This window comes from Gobio gobio (assembly GCF_949357685.1).
Source record: "Gobio gobio genome assembly, chromosome: 24".
Taxonomy (NCBI): Eukaryota; Metazoa; Chordata; class Actinopteri; order Cypriniformes; family Gobionidae; genus Gobio; species Gobio gobio.
The window spans coordinates 35069674-35090412 of record NC_137120.1 but is presented as its reverse complement, the minus strand read 5'-3'; the positions used below and the strand labels follow the sequence as shown (position 1 = coordinate 35090412).

The 20739-nt window shown below is 38.6% G+C and overlaps 1 protein-coding gene across 1 annotated transcript; it reads left to right on the top strand.

The window, feature by feature from the left end:
• Positions 1-10798: 10798 nt before the first annotated feature.
• tal1 (T-cell acute lymphocytic leukemia 1) lies at positions 10799-16724 on the top strand. The gene is made up of 4 exons (XM_079807615.1): positions 10799-10878; positions 12405-12988; positions 13853-13947; positions 15054-16724. Exons 2-4 carry the CDS (start codon positions 12522-12524, stop codon positions 15482-15484), a joined length of 993 nt encoding a protein of 330 aa, XP_079663741.1. The 5' UTR covers positions 10799-10878; positions 12405-12521; the 3' UTR covers positions 15485-16724.
• Positions 16725-20739: the final 4015 nt, after the last annotated feature.

Here is a 20739-nt window from a genome sequence, read left to right as displayed (position 1 = left end):
ATTGTAGCCCTGTGGTCATTTTGAGATATTTAGCAGACAAGAACACCACAGTCTCCCCGGGGGGTGGAAGAGATCGCAGTCGTCAAGCTGCGGAACAACAACAAACAAGAGTACTGAGGCGGGCCGATGCATTACCGTGTTTGTAGTTGCGCGGGGGAAAGTGGAATTAGCAACCCAAACAGTGTAATCACTCCGGGTGCTCCAGGCAGCGTGCGTTATTATTTCAATTACTCTGAGGGTTAGTGTGAGCCCTGAGGTACGCCAGATATTCGCCCTCCGACTGCTCTTCCCCTCTGAGGGGAAAAAAGTAGAAGCTGGTAAATTCATCCCAAGAGGAAACCGAGGATTCACGCGGATGCATCAGAGATGTGACTCAAGCTAATGACATATCTCAACGGATGTCAGAATCCTATAGAGGAGGGGCGAAAAAATCATAAATGTGTGAAATGTACGTCAATTAGCCACAGACCAGCATCCTCAGATGACATTTGTTTTTCCACGTGGACTTGGGAGTGTTGTGGACCGCTTGTTTAGGGGCAACCAACTTTAACTCCATTCGCTTCGAAACCCCTCAAGGAGTCAAATGGTAATGAGAGCGACAAAACCCTCAAGACAAAGGGGACACATCCCCCAAATCAGGACCCCATCCTGGGAACTGTGACGGGGGTCACGGATGAGTGGGGGCAGGGCGTGTGAGGTAAACACATTCCTGCCAGAGGTTCTTCAGCAACCCCCATTCCCCACGTATGCCTTCTAGGACTCCTTTTTTTTACCCCTTCATGTCACACACCACCTCCGTCATGACACAATGCACAAATAGCATGGACGCCCCCCTTCCACCGCCACCTCCTCGTCTTTTTTTTTTATACTTCCAACAGCTTTTCCCAACCCCCACATACACCCCGGGGGCAAAGGGGGCCAACCTCCTGCCAGCAAGCTGCCTTATTGTTCAAAGGCAGTCGCATTTACGAGAAGGATAAAACACATACGGTATATAATCTCTTTACACCTAGCGCTGCCCAGAATGCTTTGTCTGAACATGATAGCTTAAAGTGCCCTTAGTACAGGCACACCTCTGATGCGGAACAAACATCAGATGTCAATGATGGTGCATTCCTTGGGAATCAAATCCGTGACTCCAGTGGCGTTTGGAACGCCGTGCTCTACCAATTGAGCAACAGAAAACAATCAGGATTCTGGACGGTCTTGATGCAATGCTTCAAAAATGCAGTTGCCAATGAAGTTATAAATGTTGTGTGCCAAAAAGAAATGCGGTCGATGACAACAGCTCCCTTCGCTTTTGCTCCTCTTATGGTAATGATAACTAACGTGATCTGCATTAGCATGTATGCCAGGTAGAAGACATGTCCCTCATTATACTGTCCAAAAAACACTCCCTCCGGGCTAACTATACAGCATCGCTTCAAATCATTCTCGCCCCAGACAGACCCCCCTACCAGACAGTCCCTTAATTTCGCCATGACCAGGAGCCCGAGGACCCCCCGGAGGTCAAGGTTCAACACCTGAGATGCGCGTACTCAGACATACATTTGCGTGCACAGACCAACACACGTGATTTCATCACGCCTCCAGCCAAAACATAATCAGAGGCTGTCTGGGTGCAGGCATGCTAATATGGCAGATCATCTATGAACATAAAGCAATGTGACACATCCGCCTCCCCCACACGGAGCCAGTCAACCTTGTGTTTTAAATAGCCAGTCCAAGAAAATGCACCAGGATGCGCAGGCATAAAAAAAAGAATGCTGTGACCTGGCTGGTGATTCAGAGTTTGACGTGGAAAGGTGCACACGCTTGTGAGGTAATTCTACTCGGACAGCAGCGCCCCCTCAGCGTCAAATTTAGCGTGGGCTGTGTATTTATAGAGCTGAGAAACAGCAGACCGAGCCGCCCGCAGAGCTGATGGATGAATCACTCTCTCAACCTGCAGAGATAAGAGCTAGAGAGAGAGCGATAGCGCACATCTGTAGCCACGACACACGCTCCTCTCGCTTATGATCTCACCCTTCGTTATTTTCCTCCTACACTTAAACCTCCACCAGACAATTATGCTCCATAATGACCCACAATACCTGGAATGCGGAGTGTGCACAGCTTGGCATGTTTAACGTAAACAGTTGTAGGATTTCTCCAGTTGCGAGGAGAAATTCCTACAGACCAAACATGTGATTTCATTTCATATAATACCATGGTATTATTGTTGGAGCTGTATCATGTAATTATGTTTTTAGACCATACCATAGTTAAACTGTGGATTCGTAACCATATTTTTTAGTCAAACTACGGTTTCAAAGAACATACCCTTACAAAAGTGGGTTACACTTTATTTTACAGTTTCATTGTTACAGTGTTATTATATATTTAAGTACTGAGTAATACTAATGAACTACATTGTACTAGGATTAGGGTTTTCTTGAGGGTTAGTTGCATGTAATTATGCATAATTTACTGTTGTTATTATTGCTTTCCTGTAGCTCAAACAGTAGAGCAACTAGCAACGCCAAGGTCGTGGGTTCGATTCCCAGGGAAAGCAATAATTGACAAAAAATGTAAATTGTGTACCTTGAATGCAATGTAAGTCTGCCAAATGCATAAATGTAAATGTAAATGTAAATGTAAATTACGGTAAGTATATGTAACATACACTCACCTAAAGGATTATTAGGAACACCTGTTCAATTTCTCATTAATGCAATTATCTAATCAACCAATCACATGGCAGTTGCTTCAATGCATTTAGGGGTGTGGTCCTGGTCAAGACAATCTCCTGAACTCCAAACTGAATGTCCGAATGGGAAAGAAAGGTGATTTAAGCAATTTTGAGCGTGGCATGGTTGTTGGTGCCAGACGGGCCGGTCTGAGTATTTCACAATCTGCTCAGTTACTGGGATTTTCACACACAACCATTTCTAGGGTTTACAAAGAATGGTGTGAAAAGGGAAAAGCATCCAGTATGCGGCAGTCCTGTGGGCGAAAATGCCTTGTTGATGCTAGAGGTCAGACGAGAATTGGGCGACTGATTCAAGCTGACAGAAGAGCAACTTTGACTGAAATAACCACTCGTTACAACCGAGGTATGCAGCAAAGCATTTGTGAAGCCACAACACGCACAACCTTGAGGCGGATGGGCTACAACAGCAGAAGACCCCACCGGGTACCACTCATCTCCACTACAAATAGGAAAAAGAGGCTACAATTTGCACAAGCTCACCAAATTTGGACAGTTGAAGACTGGAAAAATGTTGCCTGGTCTGATGAGTCTCGATTTCTGTTGAGACATTCAGATGGTAGAGTCAGAATTTGGCGTAAACAGAATGAGAACATGGATCCATCATGCCTTGTTACCACTGTGCAGGCTGGTGGTGGTGGTGTAATGGTGTGGGGGATGTTTTCTTGGCACACTTTAGGCCCCTTAGTGCCAATTGGGCATCGTTTAAATGCCACGGCCTACCTGAGCATTGTTTCTGACCATGTCCACCCCTTTATGACCACCATGTCCCCATCCTCTGATGCTACTTCCAGCAGGATAATGCACCATGTCACAAAGCTCGAATAATTTCAAATTGGTTTCTTGAACATGACAATGAGTTCACTGTACTAAAATGGCCCCCACAGTCACCAGATCTCAACCCAATAGAGCATCTTTGGGATGTGGTGGAACGGGAGCTTCATGCCCTGGATGTGCATCCCACAAATCTCCATCAACTGCAAGATGCTATCCTATCAATACGGGCCAACATTTCTAAAGAATGCTTTCAGCACCTTGTTGAATCAATGCCACGTAGAATTAAGGCAGTTCTGAAGGCGAAAGGGGGTCAAACACAGTATTAGTATGCTGTTCCTAATAATCCTTTAGGTGAGTGTATGTAACAAGGACACTGTAAAATAAAGTGTTACTCAAATGTGTACTGTGGTGATATAGAGCTGGTATCAGATGGTAATACTAGTGTATATGCTACAATATATGGTGGTATTGATTACTGACATTTTTGTATGGTATTCCATTGGTAGTACAGAGAATACCAAGGAACTACATGGTACATGTCCAAAATACCACGCTAGTACAATGATAATGCCATATTTTTTGGTACTATGGTGTTTCTTGAAGTAACTTTGATGATGTATCATGGTAGTAGCATGGGATTATAGAAACCAGCAGTATTTAGATTAGCTCTTCATATTAGGTTGAAATACCTAGATTTGTGTTTATAGTTGGTTTGAAATCAACTAGAACTAACTTTTATAAGAGTAACAAAAGAAATTACTTGTACAGGTTTACTTGCAGCAAAACAGTATTAGAGCAATGTTGGTGTAACTAGCTAAAAATACATTTGTATCATAGCATGTAAATATCATAGTACAAAAATAAGTACCCTGGTATACTATAATATTACCATGGTACAGTCACATAACATTTTCATGTAAGGGATATAAATATATCTATGTATGAATATGGTAATTATTCAGTACTAACACCTGATACCATCACTGGTACTACTTTTTTTGTAAGGTATATGGCTACAATTTTTGTGTGCAGGCTCATGTTGTAAATTACAGCCGTGAATCAAGCAATTCCACCCACAACGGCAGGAACACACCCTCGACCTCTTGCCAAGCAAGGCTCTGAAAAAATACTCTCTTCTAGGACTTGACGAGAAAACAGCACACTGACCCCATTCACTTCTGTTTATTCATGACCTCATTTCTTCTTCGCTCTCACTTTGCGACGCCGTGTCATTTACAGTGTGCCAGCTGTGGGATACTGTAGTACGGGTTTACAATAGCCACATCAAAGTCCATGTCAAACGCAACTAATTCTGCTGACTCCGTAGCGAGAGATTCAGCAGCCGCCCTTTGGCACAAAAACCTTCGGAGATACAAAAGGACACTGTTTAGAGCGCTGGAAATAGATTATATAACTTATATTTCCTCAAGTTTCGTCTGTGTCATACACAAATCGATCAATGTTTGCTAATGTTCACTTTTTGAAAAGGGCAAACTATGAAAACTCTCAATAGCATGTTTTAGCCTAAATCAAGGTCCATAATCCTACTTTGTCCATAATCCTACGTGTAGGTTGCGCAAGCCAAATATGTTGAGAGAGGGTGGCGTGACCTGGTTTAAGTGGAAAGAATGTCTTCCTTTTGAAAACAACTTTCCATAAAGCTCCTCTCTTCAGTGAAGACAAACTGCATGACCTTATACGGACTGAAGACGGGACACAAACGCAGGAGGAGCTTAGTGAACAGCTCTATCTAGTGGACATTTTGGGTACCTGCAAGACACAAAACAGGCACAGTAAATGACTGATCACAGATTATATAAACACAAAGACCTGTTGTTCTACAAACACTTATCTACCAGAGCACAACTGATTTGACATCAAATCTGACTTAATCCTAACAGCTCTGTGACTGACTGAAATGTTAATAGCTTTGATTATCATACCATATACATAAATTATCTTTAATTAATAAAGATTGTTTTTATTATTATTATTTGTACAGAATAAGACACTCACAGTTTTCATCTCTATATGGTAATATTATTAGGTCTTAAATTGTCAAGAGTAGCATAATAAAACTGCATATAAAGCAGATGAAATCTGACCTGTAATGTAAAAAATAGAGAATGTCCTTAAAGGGATAGTTCAAAAATTGTCACTCACCCAAAACAGTGTTTGGTCCCCATTGACTTCCGTAGTATAGAAAAAAAAATATTATGGAAGTCAATGGGGCTCATTACCGACATTCTTCAAAATATCTTCTTTTGTGTTCAGCAGAAGAAAGAAATTGGTGAACTATCCCTTTAACCCTTTTCCTGTTTTCTTTACACAAATTATATCCTGTAACACGAGCATGATTTCATTATTTTCTCCACATGAACAGCTACCATTACAGAAATACACCGCTAACTAAAGAATGTATGTCATACATGGTCTAACCATAAGGGGGCGATGCAGCATTGAGAAAATGTGCATACGGTAGAAACTTTCTGAGAATTCATAATGTTGCCAATATCAAATTCCTCCATTAGAGGGCGTAATCAATTATAAACCCCCCTTTTTAAATGTGGTAAAAACAAACAAACAAACAAACAGTTTTGAATGAACTAACCGTCTTTATAGTGAATAAATACTGTGTCCGAAATCGCATACTCTCTTATAGGTGGGCTACTTATTTTGAATAAGTAATTACTTCTCAAACGCTAAAAACTACGTTCATGAAAGCGCGTAGAAAGTAATATGGACGTAGCCTCCAACATATGCCATCACAGATGCTCTCCCCTGGCCTCATGGTGTAGTAAAGTGCCCATCATATGCACACTTCAGAAGTATAGGTAGGTTATCCGGGTACATTTTGGCTAGTTACTCTTTTAGGCCTTATGTGAAATCGGACATACTTTTTTTTTGTCAAATACTATTTTTTTCGCCTACTGCGATTTTGGAGGCAGCCATAGTCTGAAATATAGTCATATTCCTGAACAAATTATTATTTTATTTTTCAGTGAGGCGGAACTACAGCGCGACTAGTGGTAGTCCAATTCCTGAACGAATGATTCTTCTGAGCCGAATCTTTATAGTGAATCAAAACTAGGGCAACCAGTGGCAGCCGACTCCGACTCATTTGTGCCAGTTGTTACTGAATCAAAAAATAAAAAATAAATAAAAGAAACATTCCCCCCAAAAGGCACTTAATTCAGTCAGAGCTCTTATGAATTTACCCGACTCACTAACCGAACCACGCTATTACTTTTGTCAAGTTAGCCTTAGCCAACTGATTATGAATTTTGTTGCGGACTTTTATGAAAAACGATTTAACTATTGAATGAAAATAAAAACGGATGAATGATTCATTAAGACAAATATAATCGCGTCACGATATTACATGTATTTGTTATTATACTATGGTCTTTATCTGTCCTGCTGTTAAAAAAAGTCGTATTAGTTTCCCCCCATTTAGCCTTAGAATTCTTCCATAGCTACACTTGTGTTTTTGATTGGTGTGTTTTCCTAAGTACAATATTTATCCACGACCGCGGCTATTAATATGCTATTCAGAGTGAGCAAATATGATCTTCAGTTATTAATGTCCTCTTTTCTGGGCGCCCAATCGGTTGCACGTTTATCTGAGGAAAACCCAAATGTTTTTTTTTCTCTCTCTCTGGTCTCGCTTGGACATTTCACTGACCATCAGTCACTCGTTTTAGACTATATTTTGTTGTCCTATTTAGTTGAGAAGTGAAGACAGCTAGCTATCAAGGCCTATAGCCGGCTAAACGCTTATTTGTTTTGCCGGTGGCAGCAAACATGTTTACCTCAGGCGACAAATATGCTATCTATTTAGTGCATTCTAAATAAAATTGTAATTTTGGTTAGGGTATGCCAACATAAACGATTTTTAAATATTTCAACATTGATGTAAATTGAAATAAATTAACTTAAGGTCCTCAACATTTTGTGTCGACTTCCTTTGGGGTGTGGTGGTGGTACTGGGGTGGGGTGATTACAATAATAGGCTATAATAATTTAACGACGTGTTTCGCGCAGAGCTGCAGCCAAACACACACACATAACTCACCCATTCATCAGGGACAGGGAGGCTCGCAGGAAGCTGGTCGTGACAACAGCGCGTTCACGAGTCTGTCCTTGAGCCCTGAGAATCGTGACAGGTAATGAAGATCATCATCATCGCATCACGAGTTCTGGAACAGAACAACCTTTTTCCTGTTTATGGGGAAATGGGTAAAAATTCAGATAAATAACATTTCAGATAGTCGAACATTTTAGTCGCAGGTTTGAAGAACTTACCTCAAGTGTGAAGGGTAAATTTGAGCCCCTCATGAGATGGTTAGTCTGCATCTCGAAACGACTGGGTGTTTATTATTAACACCTGGAAATAATATGCGAGTACATTTATATTGAATTGAGGAAAGGTGGGGAAAAGCTCGTCATGGGAGGAAGCTGTCATGGTGGTAGTGTCTGCCAAACAGCACTAGTGCACCCAGTGGCTCTCATCCCTGTCTGATGGATGAACCCGGGGTCGCTGGCTCCCTGATACCGTCTTATCGCTCTCCGCAAGGTGGTCCTTTGAGGTTTACACCAAATTCTGGCGAGTCTCGCAGGGCATCCTTCCCAAATCACTCAAAATCCGTGGCAATGAACTAACAAAGGCCCGAGATCAAAGGCTCTCAGATGATGGAGCTGATTTCCCACATATTATTCTGCGTGTATTTCATACATTCATTCATGAAGATATAGCCTATTATCAGCTGCCTTCTCTATACATGACACCCCTCTGCAATGTTGACAGTTATCTGTGTTAATATTTGAGTTAATGTGTTGACAACGATGATGATGAACTAATGGGCTTTATATCTTCATCATCACCGAGACATCTTCAGTATACACTCACACATTTTGATTGACACAATTTTGACGTAACTGTACCGTTTTCTCTTGAATTGCTTACTGATATATATATGAGCACTTTTAGCTACAAATAGAAGTCGTCAAACATTATGGTATAGCTTATATTGTCACATTAGTTTTTTATTAATGAATTAAAGAATTCGGTTGCACCAATTAGACATTTTGGAAATATTATATAGCCTACATTATATATTTAATTATGTAAAAAATCATATGTATAAAACGAGAAAATGTGTATGATATGAAATAGCATTCTATATTCTATTGCATTATTATATGCACACTCCTGGCAAAATATTTACACTGTAAAATAATATTTAAAAAGTAAGTTACTGGTGGCCTTAAAATTTTGAGTTCATTGAACATTTTTTTTTAGTTAATTCAATGAACATTTGAGAATTGACATCACTCTTATTTAAATATTATTAAAAGATTTTGTAAGCATATTGCGTAATTGTTTTTTTTAATAATGCAGTGAAACATGCCAAATTGTGCTATTTTCAAGATTTATCAAAAAAAAAAAATTTACATTTATGTGGTTCAGATACAATAATATTTTGAGTTTCTATTTATTAAACCACTTTCCTTTATTGTATTAACTCAAATTTTTAATTTCAATGAACTCAAAATTTTAAGGCAACCAGGTTACTTACTTTTTTAAGTTAAACCAACAATATTTTTTTATAGTGTAGTGGTCTTTTAATGGTCTTAACTATTTTAATCAAAAATCACTGGTCAGGAAATTAGCAAAAATTGCACAAAACTGTATATAGCCATGACACGAGTCATGAGTATGGGCAGGAGCATTGTCTTGTTGAAAAATATCATGTGATCATTCCTCAACTTTTCATTTGTGGGAATCAAGCCACACTGTATACAAAAATAAGTACAATCAACTTGGATATTTAAGTAATTTGAACTTAAATTACATTAAACTGAATTAAAAAACGAGTTGAATCTTGTATAACATAAAACAACAGTTGAAAATCGCTTAACTTATTTTGATGAGTTAAAGCAGTGTAAAAACGAACTTATTGATCATATAATTTTTTACAGTGCATTCTGAAATATTCTCCTGTGCTTTTCACAGTGAAGTAGCTCACCAATACCAGCAGCTAAAAGGCTACCCACACAATAACAGTCTCTTCCTCTTCACTGTGCTAGAGATGCATTTATTATATTTCTCAGCAGATTTTCAAAGACACCGCTCTGGACTTCACATATTCCCAGTTTCCCATATCCTGCCAAAAAACTGAATTCTGTCTTTGATGATTTTCTGAGACAATACATTTACTTAAATTTGGCTAATTCCTTGACCAATAATTTGTGGTTAAAATTAAAAGCTTAGTGTTTAACCATTTTGGGCTGGCCTAAAAAAAAACATTCTGCTCAAGAGTGTAGGCTAAATATATATATATATATATATATATATATATATATATATATATATATATATATATATATATATATATATATATATATATATATATATATATATATATATATATATATATATATATATATATATATATATATGTTGAGTGTTTTAAGCTCCAGTTTAAAATTTGACATGCTCAATAAGTTAAGTTCAATAAGGCATCAAAACATTGCAAACCTAAATTGAATTATTTCAAATTTAACACAGAAAAGAGAGGCTGAATATCAAACTTCAGATCGATGCAGATATTAATATAATGCTGATACTGTCAATAATGATATATTCTATATTGTACATACTTAATACGTACATTTATTTGTATTGTCCTATAAAGAAAATGTGTAGCCTACTTTAAAACAGGTAAACGTAATATAATCATTAGAAAACCTTCACAACAGTTGATTTGTCTACCTTTCTAACCTTTCTAACAGGTTTTACTCAGTGAGGGAGGGTTATGTACATGATTTACAGTTTAATCGGAACGCCAGAAAACGCTGAAATGTGTAAAACAAACAGCCGCTAATGGTACTTTTCAACCCTACATCCCCAGCCGATATCACTGAAAATGTGTTACTTTTGGCCGCATAATTAATTTCAGATTGAGCCCTGAAGCAGTTCAACAATATTACGCATTCGTTTTTTTCCCCTCAATCTGCTGAGTTATTTTTTATGCATATCCATTCACAATATAAGTCTATATTTTTCTCTTCGCATTTGCCCTCGATAAAAAGCAAAATAATAATGAATCATTTCATAAATAATGGGTTTAGGGGCTTATCGACCGCGCAGTGGCCGCCACTGCGCTCTTATCTCGCCTGGCCACATTGCGCCCGTGTTCCGCTCCCCATACTGAGAGGCGCGCGCTGGACGTGATGTGGAATTATATAGACCTCACTTCCAGTTCCACACAGCACTTCAGTGCATCTAAAACCTCAGACATGGATGACCCTCCACAAAATGGCTCCATGCACACCACCGCCCGACGACGGTAAGAGGCGAATATTGGTGTTTCTGCGCTCCTTTGATACTAACGCAGCTCGTAATTAGGCTTTCTATCGACGCCAGATGATTAATATAAGGTCAGGTATGATTTATATCATTTTTATTTGGCTGTATTCGGTCTTGGAGCAAATAGGCCCTTGAGCCTGCAGAATGCAGATATCGATGTGGCATTTATTTTATAATTAAAGGGCGTTTTAGACATGATCTTTTCATCTAAAGTTAAGAAATTCGATTCATTTCGATTGGATTTTCCTCACGGATGATCATTTCCTCTTTTCCGTTTAGTGTTTAAAAATAACAGCCACCATAACTCCACCAATAGATGAACTAATATCATCGATGTCCAATTTATTAAACCAAAGCCGACATTTTGGTCGGGTTATTATAGCCTAAATATAGTAAATATGTAGTATTTTTTTTTAAAAAGTTTGTTGTCATTCACGTGTCAAATTATGAGACCGTACACAACGTTTTTTCGTCGTATTTGGTCGTTTATTAATACTGTAATCTGCTTGTTTTGAGCACTTGAATACATTATATAAATACGAGAAGATGCATTATTAAATATCTATACGGCGGAAACAGATAGACGTATACTAAATGTACAAGTGTGTGTAAATTGGGAATGACGTATTAATATTTATTTATCTTGTAGTCGATATTTACACACGAAATAAGCAAAACTGGAGAAGGAAACATTACAAAAAACAATTTGTAATGCCATGAATGACGTATTAATATTTATCTATCTTGTAGTCGATATTTACACACGAAATAAGCAGAACTGGAGAAGGAAACATTACAAAAAATTATTTGTAATGCCATTATAAACATACACAGTCAACTCTCTCTCTATATATTTTCTATATATATCTCTATACATACATTAAAAACATAATAAAAGGTTCAAAAATAGACGTAGTTATACTCACGTACAAATTAAAAGACGCATACAAATAAATGATTATTGACAGCAATAGGCCTATCACCACCACAATAAATACGCTAATATCATTCCATATTGATATATATGAAACCATGTTAAAATTAGTGAGTTATAGTAGTGTATTATAACAATACTATTAAAGTTGGTCATTTAAATGTATAACACGATTAAATATACGAACCTGGAAAGGTGTTATTGAACACGTCCTGTAAAAATTATGCAGATTATTTTCGGTTAAATGATTGCAGAAGATAAGCTCTTTTCCAACTAAGACACCGTCATGACGCGCTTATCTCCAGATACCATGAGCAGAATGATGATAGACTACAGGCCAAGGTCAAGGCGAGGGAAAAAAGACACTATTTGATCAAATATTTAGGCAAACCGTGTAGAATTGATCGCGCGGGCCTTTGCAGTTGTGCGAGACACACACTCGACACGTGCTGTCATAGAGCTGCATTACTGTACTGTCAGTGTTTCCAGTCACGCGCGCACCCAGGACAGAAAGGATGCGCGTAATAACGCTGGCGTTCAATCAATGTGCATAAAGGTGTGTGCTTTCACAGGTGACCCCCGATGAGAAGCTAAACAGGCGCCGGATTGGTTGGGAATTACAATTTCCTTTGGATACCACTATATATATATAATAAGCTTTTGGATTTTTTCTGGAGCTGGACTTGAGGATGATGGAAAAACTGAAATCCGAGCAATTTCCGCTCAGCCCGAGCACGGAGGGCTGCGGATCCCCCCCGCGCGACACCGCGCCCGAGGAGGGGGACGGATGCGGGAAACAGGAAGGCACGACGGCAGAGACAGGAGAGCATCACCTCCCCGAGGAGCGCGTCCGCGTCCTTAATGGCGTTGCCAAGGAAACGGCTCACCACGCCACCGAGCTAAAAAAGGAAGTGGCGGTGATCGAGCTGTCCAGGAGAGGAGGGAGTGCGGATATAAAAGGCAGAGAGCTCAAGGCAGACATCAGCCACAAGGTGCAGACCACCGAGCTGTGCAGACCACCGATTCCACTGCCTCTGCCTCCCCGAGACCCGCTGAGCGACACTCGAATGGTGCAGTTGAGTCCGCCCGCTTTCCCTCTCCCGGCACGAGCGATGCTCTACAGCAACATGACGCAACCGCTCGCCACTATTAACAGGTATCCACACTTTTACGCATTACGCAAAGAAACGAATACGTAAACTTAAAGATTGCATTCGTTTATTTGACTTATCCAGACATTTTGTGCATGCTCCTTTTTTCTTAAAATCCTTCATTTCTCGTTTTAATATTTTCTTATAGACCTGCAGATTTATTTTATGATGCCTAAAATAATCGGTAATACCATCAGGACCTACAGTTAACTTGCAACGATTTATTTAACAAATTTAAATGTATATTCAATGACCCTGAAACATTTATAATGTATAATGAAATAAGAAGGGCCTATAATGAAATATAATAAGATATTTCGTTTATCAGAGTTCGTTTTCTCCTTATCCGAATGTTTTAGTTATTATTTTCTATTTCTATTCTATATTAAACACTTCGTTTTCTCCATCAGCAATTGAATATGTTAAAGAGAAATTCGATGCATTAAAATGTATTTTATATATTTGTCAAGCTTTTCTGTACAATTTAAGTACTTGAATGTTTTCTATCATATGACATTTGAAGTATAGATATGAAAAAACTGCATTCATGACCATTTAATGCATTCAAATGTGTTTTATATCAAGCTTTTCTGTACAATTTAAGTGTTTGAGTGCTTTCTATTCTGTTCTATTAAATTATATTTGAAGTACATAGATATTAATAAACTGCATTTAGGGCCATTTAATGCATTCAAATGTATTTTATATATTTGACAAGATTTACAGTTTTAGTATTTGAGTGCTTTCTATTCTATTCAATGGCATTTGAAGTATATAAATATGAAAAAAAAACAGCTTTTTAGGACCATTTTTCATATATTCAATTGCTTAAATCACCCGTACTGAGTTGTGTATGCGTTTCTCCTCAGTGGTTTTGCTGGAGATGGGGATCAGTATGGGATGTATCCCAGCAGTCGAGTGAAACGCAGACCTGCACCTTATGAGGTTGAAATCAGCAGCGATGGTAGGAGCATTTTAGATCTATCCAAGTATGGTAAGCCACTCTTTGGCTGTGTTTTTCTCTTCTTCTCTCATTTCTAATTTCCCTCCATCATCTCAGTCCCACTCTCGCCATCTGAAACGACACAGGCACTATTTTGTAAAGGAAAATATTTCGCACACAAAATGAAAATGATCTTTATATATAGGCTATCTATGCAGTTCATAAAATTATATTTTTTGAATGAATTTTCTAGAATCCCAAATTTTCCTGCACTTAAATATACCATTTTTAGAAAGGAATGTCACTTGAGTTGCACATGCAAATTAAAATGATGTAAAACAAATATTGCCATAAACACCACCAATATTTTAGCATCCTGGATTGCATGAAAATGCATTTCCTCTATATTTATACATTCCTAAATATTGTTGTGAAACAAAGACGATTTAAGACAGAAATCAAGCATGTAAGAGAGAAAAAAAAAAAGATTACAGTTGCCAATAGGAACCAACCCCCCTAAAAAAAAAACAAATCAGTGTATGCACACGAGAGATAGCTCCGAGTTTCCTATAAAAATGCAAATACGAGTCAATGTGTTTGGCTGCGAGTGCTGAGACTGAGATGTGGGATTCTAATGAGACGAAAATGCGGTATGCATGACACAATATGAACTTAGAGATTATATAGAAGAGCATCAAAGGTAACGCTGCCTTCGCTGCCGCTTTAAGACAATTGCGGAAAATGCTTTAAATTATTCCTTAACTCGAGAGGTTGGGAATCCATTTAAATAAGTGTAATTATATGAAGTCACTGGTGCATCAGGCAAAGTGAAGCATTGATAGCCCTGTTCCAACAGAGCTGTCTAGGATGAGAAATGGCCCTGAATAATTGAATGTAAAATGCCATAGATAATAGAAAGGTTAATTAATTCTTGGCTAAATGGGGGGAGATAAAGAGCTAATCTATCAGTGAGAAGTGAGTGAACACCTTAGGTGTATTCACAAGGAAACCACTGTTAAAGCACTCAACCGTGTCGTTAAACGCCGCTGATTTGTTATGAACAAGAACTCACCCTCTACAGCAATGGTTGGGAAGGAACTGAACCTATACTTTCTCTGCTTTCGCAGGTTCGCAGCCCAAAATTGTGCGACGGATTTTCACGAACAGCCGCGAGCGTTGGCGGCAGCAGAACGTGAACGGTGCCTTCGCGGAGCTCCGCAAGCTCATCCCTACCCACCCTCCCGACAAGAAACTCAGCAAGAATGAGATCCTCCGCCTGGCCATGAAGTACATCAACTTCCTGGCCAAGCTCCTCAATGACCAGGACGACATGGTGGGCGGAGATGCCCCCGCCCGGGCCAACCGAGACGCGACCCTAGTCCGGGACGACCTCCTCCAGGAGATGCTGAGCCCCAACTCCAGCTGCGGGAGCCTGCTGGATGGGGACGCCAGCCCGGAGAGCTTTACCGAGGACCAGGACTCGTCGGTGGAGTCCAGGTCTTCGGCGAGGGGACTGCATCATTCCAGCCTCCCGCTGGACGGAAACACCCAGCGGTGACTGAGTGGGCATCAATGACTTCTGGAGCCCCGGGTTTGAGAGGGCGCAGTGCTTCATGGACCTCAACTAGCGTATGTCGTGTGCAAGCATATTCTTACGTAAGACTTTCTGTTAAGCTCTTCTCTTTGCGCTTCGATGCTAAGGTGCCCTCCGTGGTGAAACGCTGGTACGGGGGAAAATGTCAGGTAGATTTTTAGTCCACACTCGGTTGTTTTGACAGGATCGCCACCTGAAAACGATAAGAAAACAGAAGATTGAATGGTACCCACACCTCATCAGGTACACCGTTGGCAAGGAGGTCATTGGAAACAGCAGGACTTTTACAGCAAAAAAAGAGCGCTTGGAGAAGTCCTAGAGAAGGAATAGTTCACCCAAAAATGACAATTCTGGCATCATTTACTCGCCCTCACATCCTTCTGAATCTTCAGTGAAACCCTAAAGGAGAAAACTCAAAGATTCATACAATGAAAGTCCAATGTGTTCGTTTTTTGGACCCCATTGACTTTCATTGTATGGATAAAAACATCTTTTTCGGTTTCTGCAGAAGATATCAAGTGAATTGAGGGCGAGTAAATGACAAAATGATGACCCGGCTTTGGCTTTGTGCAGCATCTTTGAGACAAATGTGTACATACTGGGAATTTTAAGTATTATTAGCGTCATTGGCAATAGCAACAACGCTATTTGGGGGGAAAAGTATCACCATTTTGTAAATGGTTTTTCAGTATTATGTTTCGAAACACAATCATTCGAGAAAAATGGTGGAGGAGGTACAAGAATGTGTACATAAACCGGGATAATGTTGTGTGTTTGTAATGATGACCCTTGTTCCTTTAGACTGTTCTTTTGCATTGTGATCATGGTACACCATTAATTCGCATCTCCTTCTCCCCTTCATTCACTCGTTTCTTTGGCTCAAACACCCCTCCAACCCGAGCATCTCGCAATGACGCATTCATCGAGTAACGTTCTGTCACTTTATTTGACTTGTATGAACTTGATCTGCTTTTTAGCAGAGGATTGAGTAACCAGTCTTGGTACCTTTAAGTCTTTTATTGGGTATTAAATGAGCAAACAAACAAAAAAAAAGGTTATTTTAATGTGATATTTAGTAGAAAGACCTTTGTTGTAAGGTGAAAAATCTATCTATGAATATATGCAATGTTATATCTCACAAATTTTATATAAAAACCCACAAAAATAAAAAACACAAACCTGAAAACGTGTGCTATTGTTATGGAAAATGCCGTTGTGTCAGATTTTTGACCGCTGGATATTATGTTCATATATAATAGCCGTGTCTGTTGTCATGGCAACTGTAAAGGTAGAGAAGGAAAAAAAAATATCCAGTGGAGCGTTTTGCGAAGTGTCAAAAACACAGCAGACAGGGATTAAATAGAAAGAAATCTGCCATTGTAGGGACTTAGATATGGGAAAATATTGTCCAGTCACTCAAGCTAGTCGGGACTTAAAGTAAAAAAATACAATGTATTTTTATGTAAGGACCAAAATGTTAAATCCCCGACATGAAAAAGGAATACAGCTGGATGTGATAACATGAAATGCCTTCAACGAGATTTAGATTTCCGACATATAGTGCAGAAACGCAGAAAAGGCCTATCTTGTTTTAAGATTTTGAGGGTGTAAGGACAGTCAGGGTCATAGCAGGGTGTGTTATGGGTGTCTGAACCCTGGGAATATGAATCTGAAAGGCTGATAAGAATCAAAGCCAATGAAAAAGCCATTGGTCGGTCTACTAGCCCCCTGGGGCCCTGCAGGGACTGTGAAAAACTGATCCAAGGGCAGTTCCCAGACCGATCACTGATCCACACCCACATACGTGCACGACCTTGTCAAACGCTCAGCTAAAGGACACGAGGGACATTTCAGACAAAAGAAATGTCATTAAATGAGTGTCATATCAAGAGGAGGTAGTGTGCAAATCACAAATACACCGTGCAGTCTCAATATCGTGGTCGTTCAGTATGAGGATGGAAATTTGGCTCTGAGAGAGAGAAATATTTATTTTGTCTGAAATGTGTCTCATGTCCTTAAGCTGATAGGATTCAAAGCGCATTACATTATATAACATCAACAGCTCAACTATTAACAAGAACATTTGGTTATAGGACAACTCATTTTGCTCCAAACTGTTGGTCCAAATATATACATTGAGCTCCAAAAATAAATTTTTATATTTTTTTGTACATTTGTAAAAAAAATATATTTGATAAAATAAATACATTTTAGTATTAGAGCATTACTAGTATTAGTATTATTAAAGTAATTGTTTTTTCCACCGAAAATCACCATAATATAATTTATGATGACTTGACAAAACTTCCCCAAAATCACAATCAATCAATAAATCAATATTAATATCAATGATATTTTTAGGGCTGTCAAAAGATTAATCGCGATTAATCGCATCCAAAATAAAAGTTTGTGTTTACATAATATATGTGTGTGTACTCTGTTAATTATTATTTATATATAAATACACACACATTCATGTATATATCTAAGAAATATTTGCATGTGTATACTGTATATGCATTTATATAATCTATAATATATATATAAATGTTTTATATATAAAGATAATATTTTTTTCTTAAATATATACATGCTTGTGTGTGTATTTATAAATAAATAATAATTAACAGAGTACACACACATATATTATGTAAACACAAACTTTTATTTTGGATGCGATTAATCGCGATAAATCTTTTGACAGCCCTAGATATTTTATAATAATATCGTTTTTAAATAAAATATCTGGTGAAAAATCACCATCAATAAAATGTATTTATAATAAAATTGTAAGGCACTGATAAACTCAGTGTTTTTAAGGTGATGAATAATATAATACAAGTATTTATACATTTATTTTATATCATATTTATTTATGTATGGCGAGTAAACAAAAAAATTCACAAAAAGCACAATAAATAAATAATATATAATTCATAATAATGTATTGATTTATTTATGATGATTTATTTTGTCATTTTGGGAGCACGATGTTTATGTAATTATCATTGTATGGAAAAGAGCAGCCAATACAATCTGGAAAATATATATTTTTTCACAGAATAAATGAAGTCATACAGGTTTTGAACAAAATAAAGCTGAGTAAATGACAAAATTGTCCTTTTAGTAAGACTTGCATAAGTTACATCACAGATATGAATCAAAATTATTAGATGTAACTATTAACGCAAACAGGTTTCATTTATCTCATTAGGTAACTCTCACTCGAAACAATTCAACTGTGGGCTTAATATCAACTTTTGTGCTGCTCAATTAGACTTTTATTTGTCCATTGAAGATTAGTAAGATCTTCAATGGTGTCCGCTTCCCATGAATACTAAAGCCACATGATACACAGGCCTGTGTGTATCCCACCAGAGATTAAACACACCATCAAAACACTCTAATTCTATCAAGTCCCTTCATTCATCTCAAATGCCAATGCGCTCGCTCTTGAAATAGTGGGCTGGTGGTACGGATTCAATCAGGGGTTTTTGACGCCATCTTTTCCCTTTTTAATTAACTGCGGTGTAGAGGCTATCCGCCTTTTTCCCACCAGTGGCCCCAAACCGAAGGCTACACAGCTTCAACCTGGATGGATCTCAAAGGAGCGCCATCACAACAAAAGGACATGCTTTCCGACTGATAAAGACCACCATTACCCTGAGATAACCAGACAAGAGGAGAGAGTATTCAATTAAGACGGGCCCCTCCTTCTGGGACAAGGACGTCCCAGTGAACCTCCCAAAGGTCTGGTTCTCAGAGGCAGGACAGGCCAGTGGAAAGAGTCTCCACTGTGGTCTCTCATGGCTATCTACCACACCATCGGCAGAAGTGGCTCCCTTGGGGAGCGGGCCGGTATTTTATACGAGGTGTTAATGAGTGGGCAGAACGCATTTCTAGCTACAAAGCGGTGCTAATTTCCTCTGGGCTGTGAGATGCTCATGTGTCCCTTGAGTCCAGAGGGGCGGATCGTGGTCCTCATCCAACTCCGCCTCTTTTTCTCTGTTTTGGCCGGTTAATCATTTGCTTTGTCACTCTTCACCTCAAGAGCGCTCTCTCATGTGCTCTCATCTATTGTGGTTTAATAAGAGAGGACGAAAACGGTCAGCAATGCCCTCAAGTTCAAACAAAGTCAATCCCCAACTTGTTGTTGGTTAGTCAAGCGAGGTGTTGTCTGCATGAAATATGTAATGCTCTATAAAACAGGTTTTTGGAATATTCCCACTGGAAATTAGATTTTGTGCAGACATTACAGTTTGATTTAAGTTCAAACAATGGTCATTTTTAAGCAAAATACTTTCTTTTGCTGTGCCGACAGATCTGTTCCATCGAGAGAAATGCCACTTGTGTTGCCACTTGGGTCAAACAGTTTTCGGGGTAATTTGTAAGCATGTCGAAAATTTGGGCACTGACAACTTCAAACGAGCTAAATATTTTAGGTTGTACAGTCGTATCACTGATTCTGTACAATTACGACGTAAAATGACTTGTAATGTGCGCTCTTGACTTACTGATTGTCGGAATTTGCACTGTGTAGGCCTACGCCTGTCCCAAAGAGTTTACACTAGGGATGCAACAATACAGTTAGTCCACGGTTCAATACATACCTCGGTTTTTAACCACGGTTTTCGGTTCGGTTCTGATGGCTTGTTACAAACATTTTTTGTTATTCTATTCTTAGGCGACAGGAACAGCAAGAGGTTAAGGAGAAAAAAGAATATTTTTTTGTTGCAATACTTTTTCTTTATTTTACTTAAAAGAATTGAAAAACCTTACTTAAACTTAAAACTTTACTTAAAAAAACCCTTGTACACATTCCTAGTGTATTGGATAATATATAATAAATATATATAAAGATTTACACTGGCAGCTCAGAGCTGTACAGCAGCATTTAAGTATGAAATTGAATGAATGAATGTAAAAATAAAACACTACATAGACTTCACTATAAAATATACATTGATTCTTATTAAAGCTACTGTATTAGTTTTTCAGTCAAGAGCAGTGAGTGATTTTCTCTTTGTCTTTTGTTGTTGTATTAACATTAAAGGGATATTTCACTCAAAAATGAAAATTCTGTCATCGAGAAATGAATACAGGTTTGGAACAATATTAGAGCGAGTAAATAATGACATCATTTTATAGGTGAACTGTCCCTTTAAGAATCGCGTGTTCACTGGCTGCACTGTTGTCAATTTAAGACCTCCGTGCATCTA

What these genes read in the sequence shown, in the direction of transcription:
- tal1 (XM_079807615.1), top strand. Translation starts at nt 12,522, where the DNA reads ATGATGGAAAAACTGAAATCCGAGCAATTTCCGCTCAGCCCGAGCACG. An exon ending in CCGCTCGCCACTATTAACAG is followed by an intron (nt 12,989 to 13,852) that starts GTATCCACACTT and finishes GTTTCTCCTCAG; the next exon opens with TGGTTTTGCTGGAGATGGGG. An exon ending in GGTTGAAATCAGCAGCGATG is followed by an intron (nt 13,948 to 15,053) that starts GTAGGAGCATTT and finishes CTGCTTTCGCAG; the next exon opens with GTTCGCAGCCCAAAATTGTG.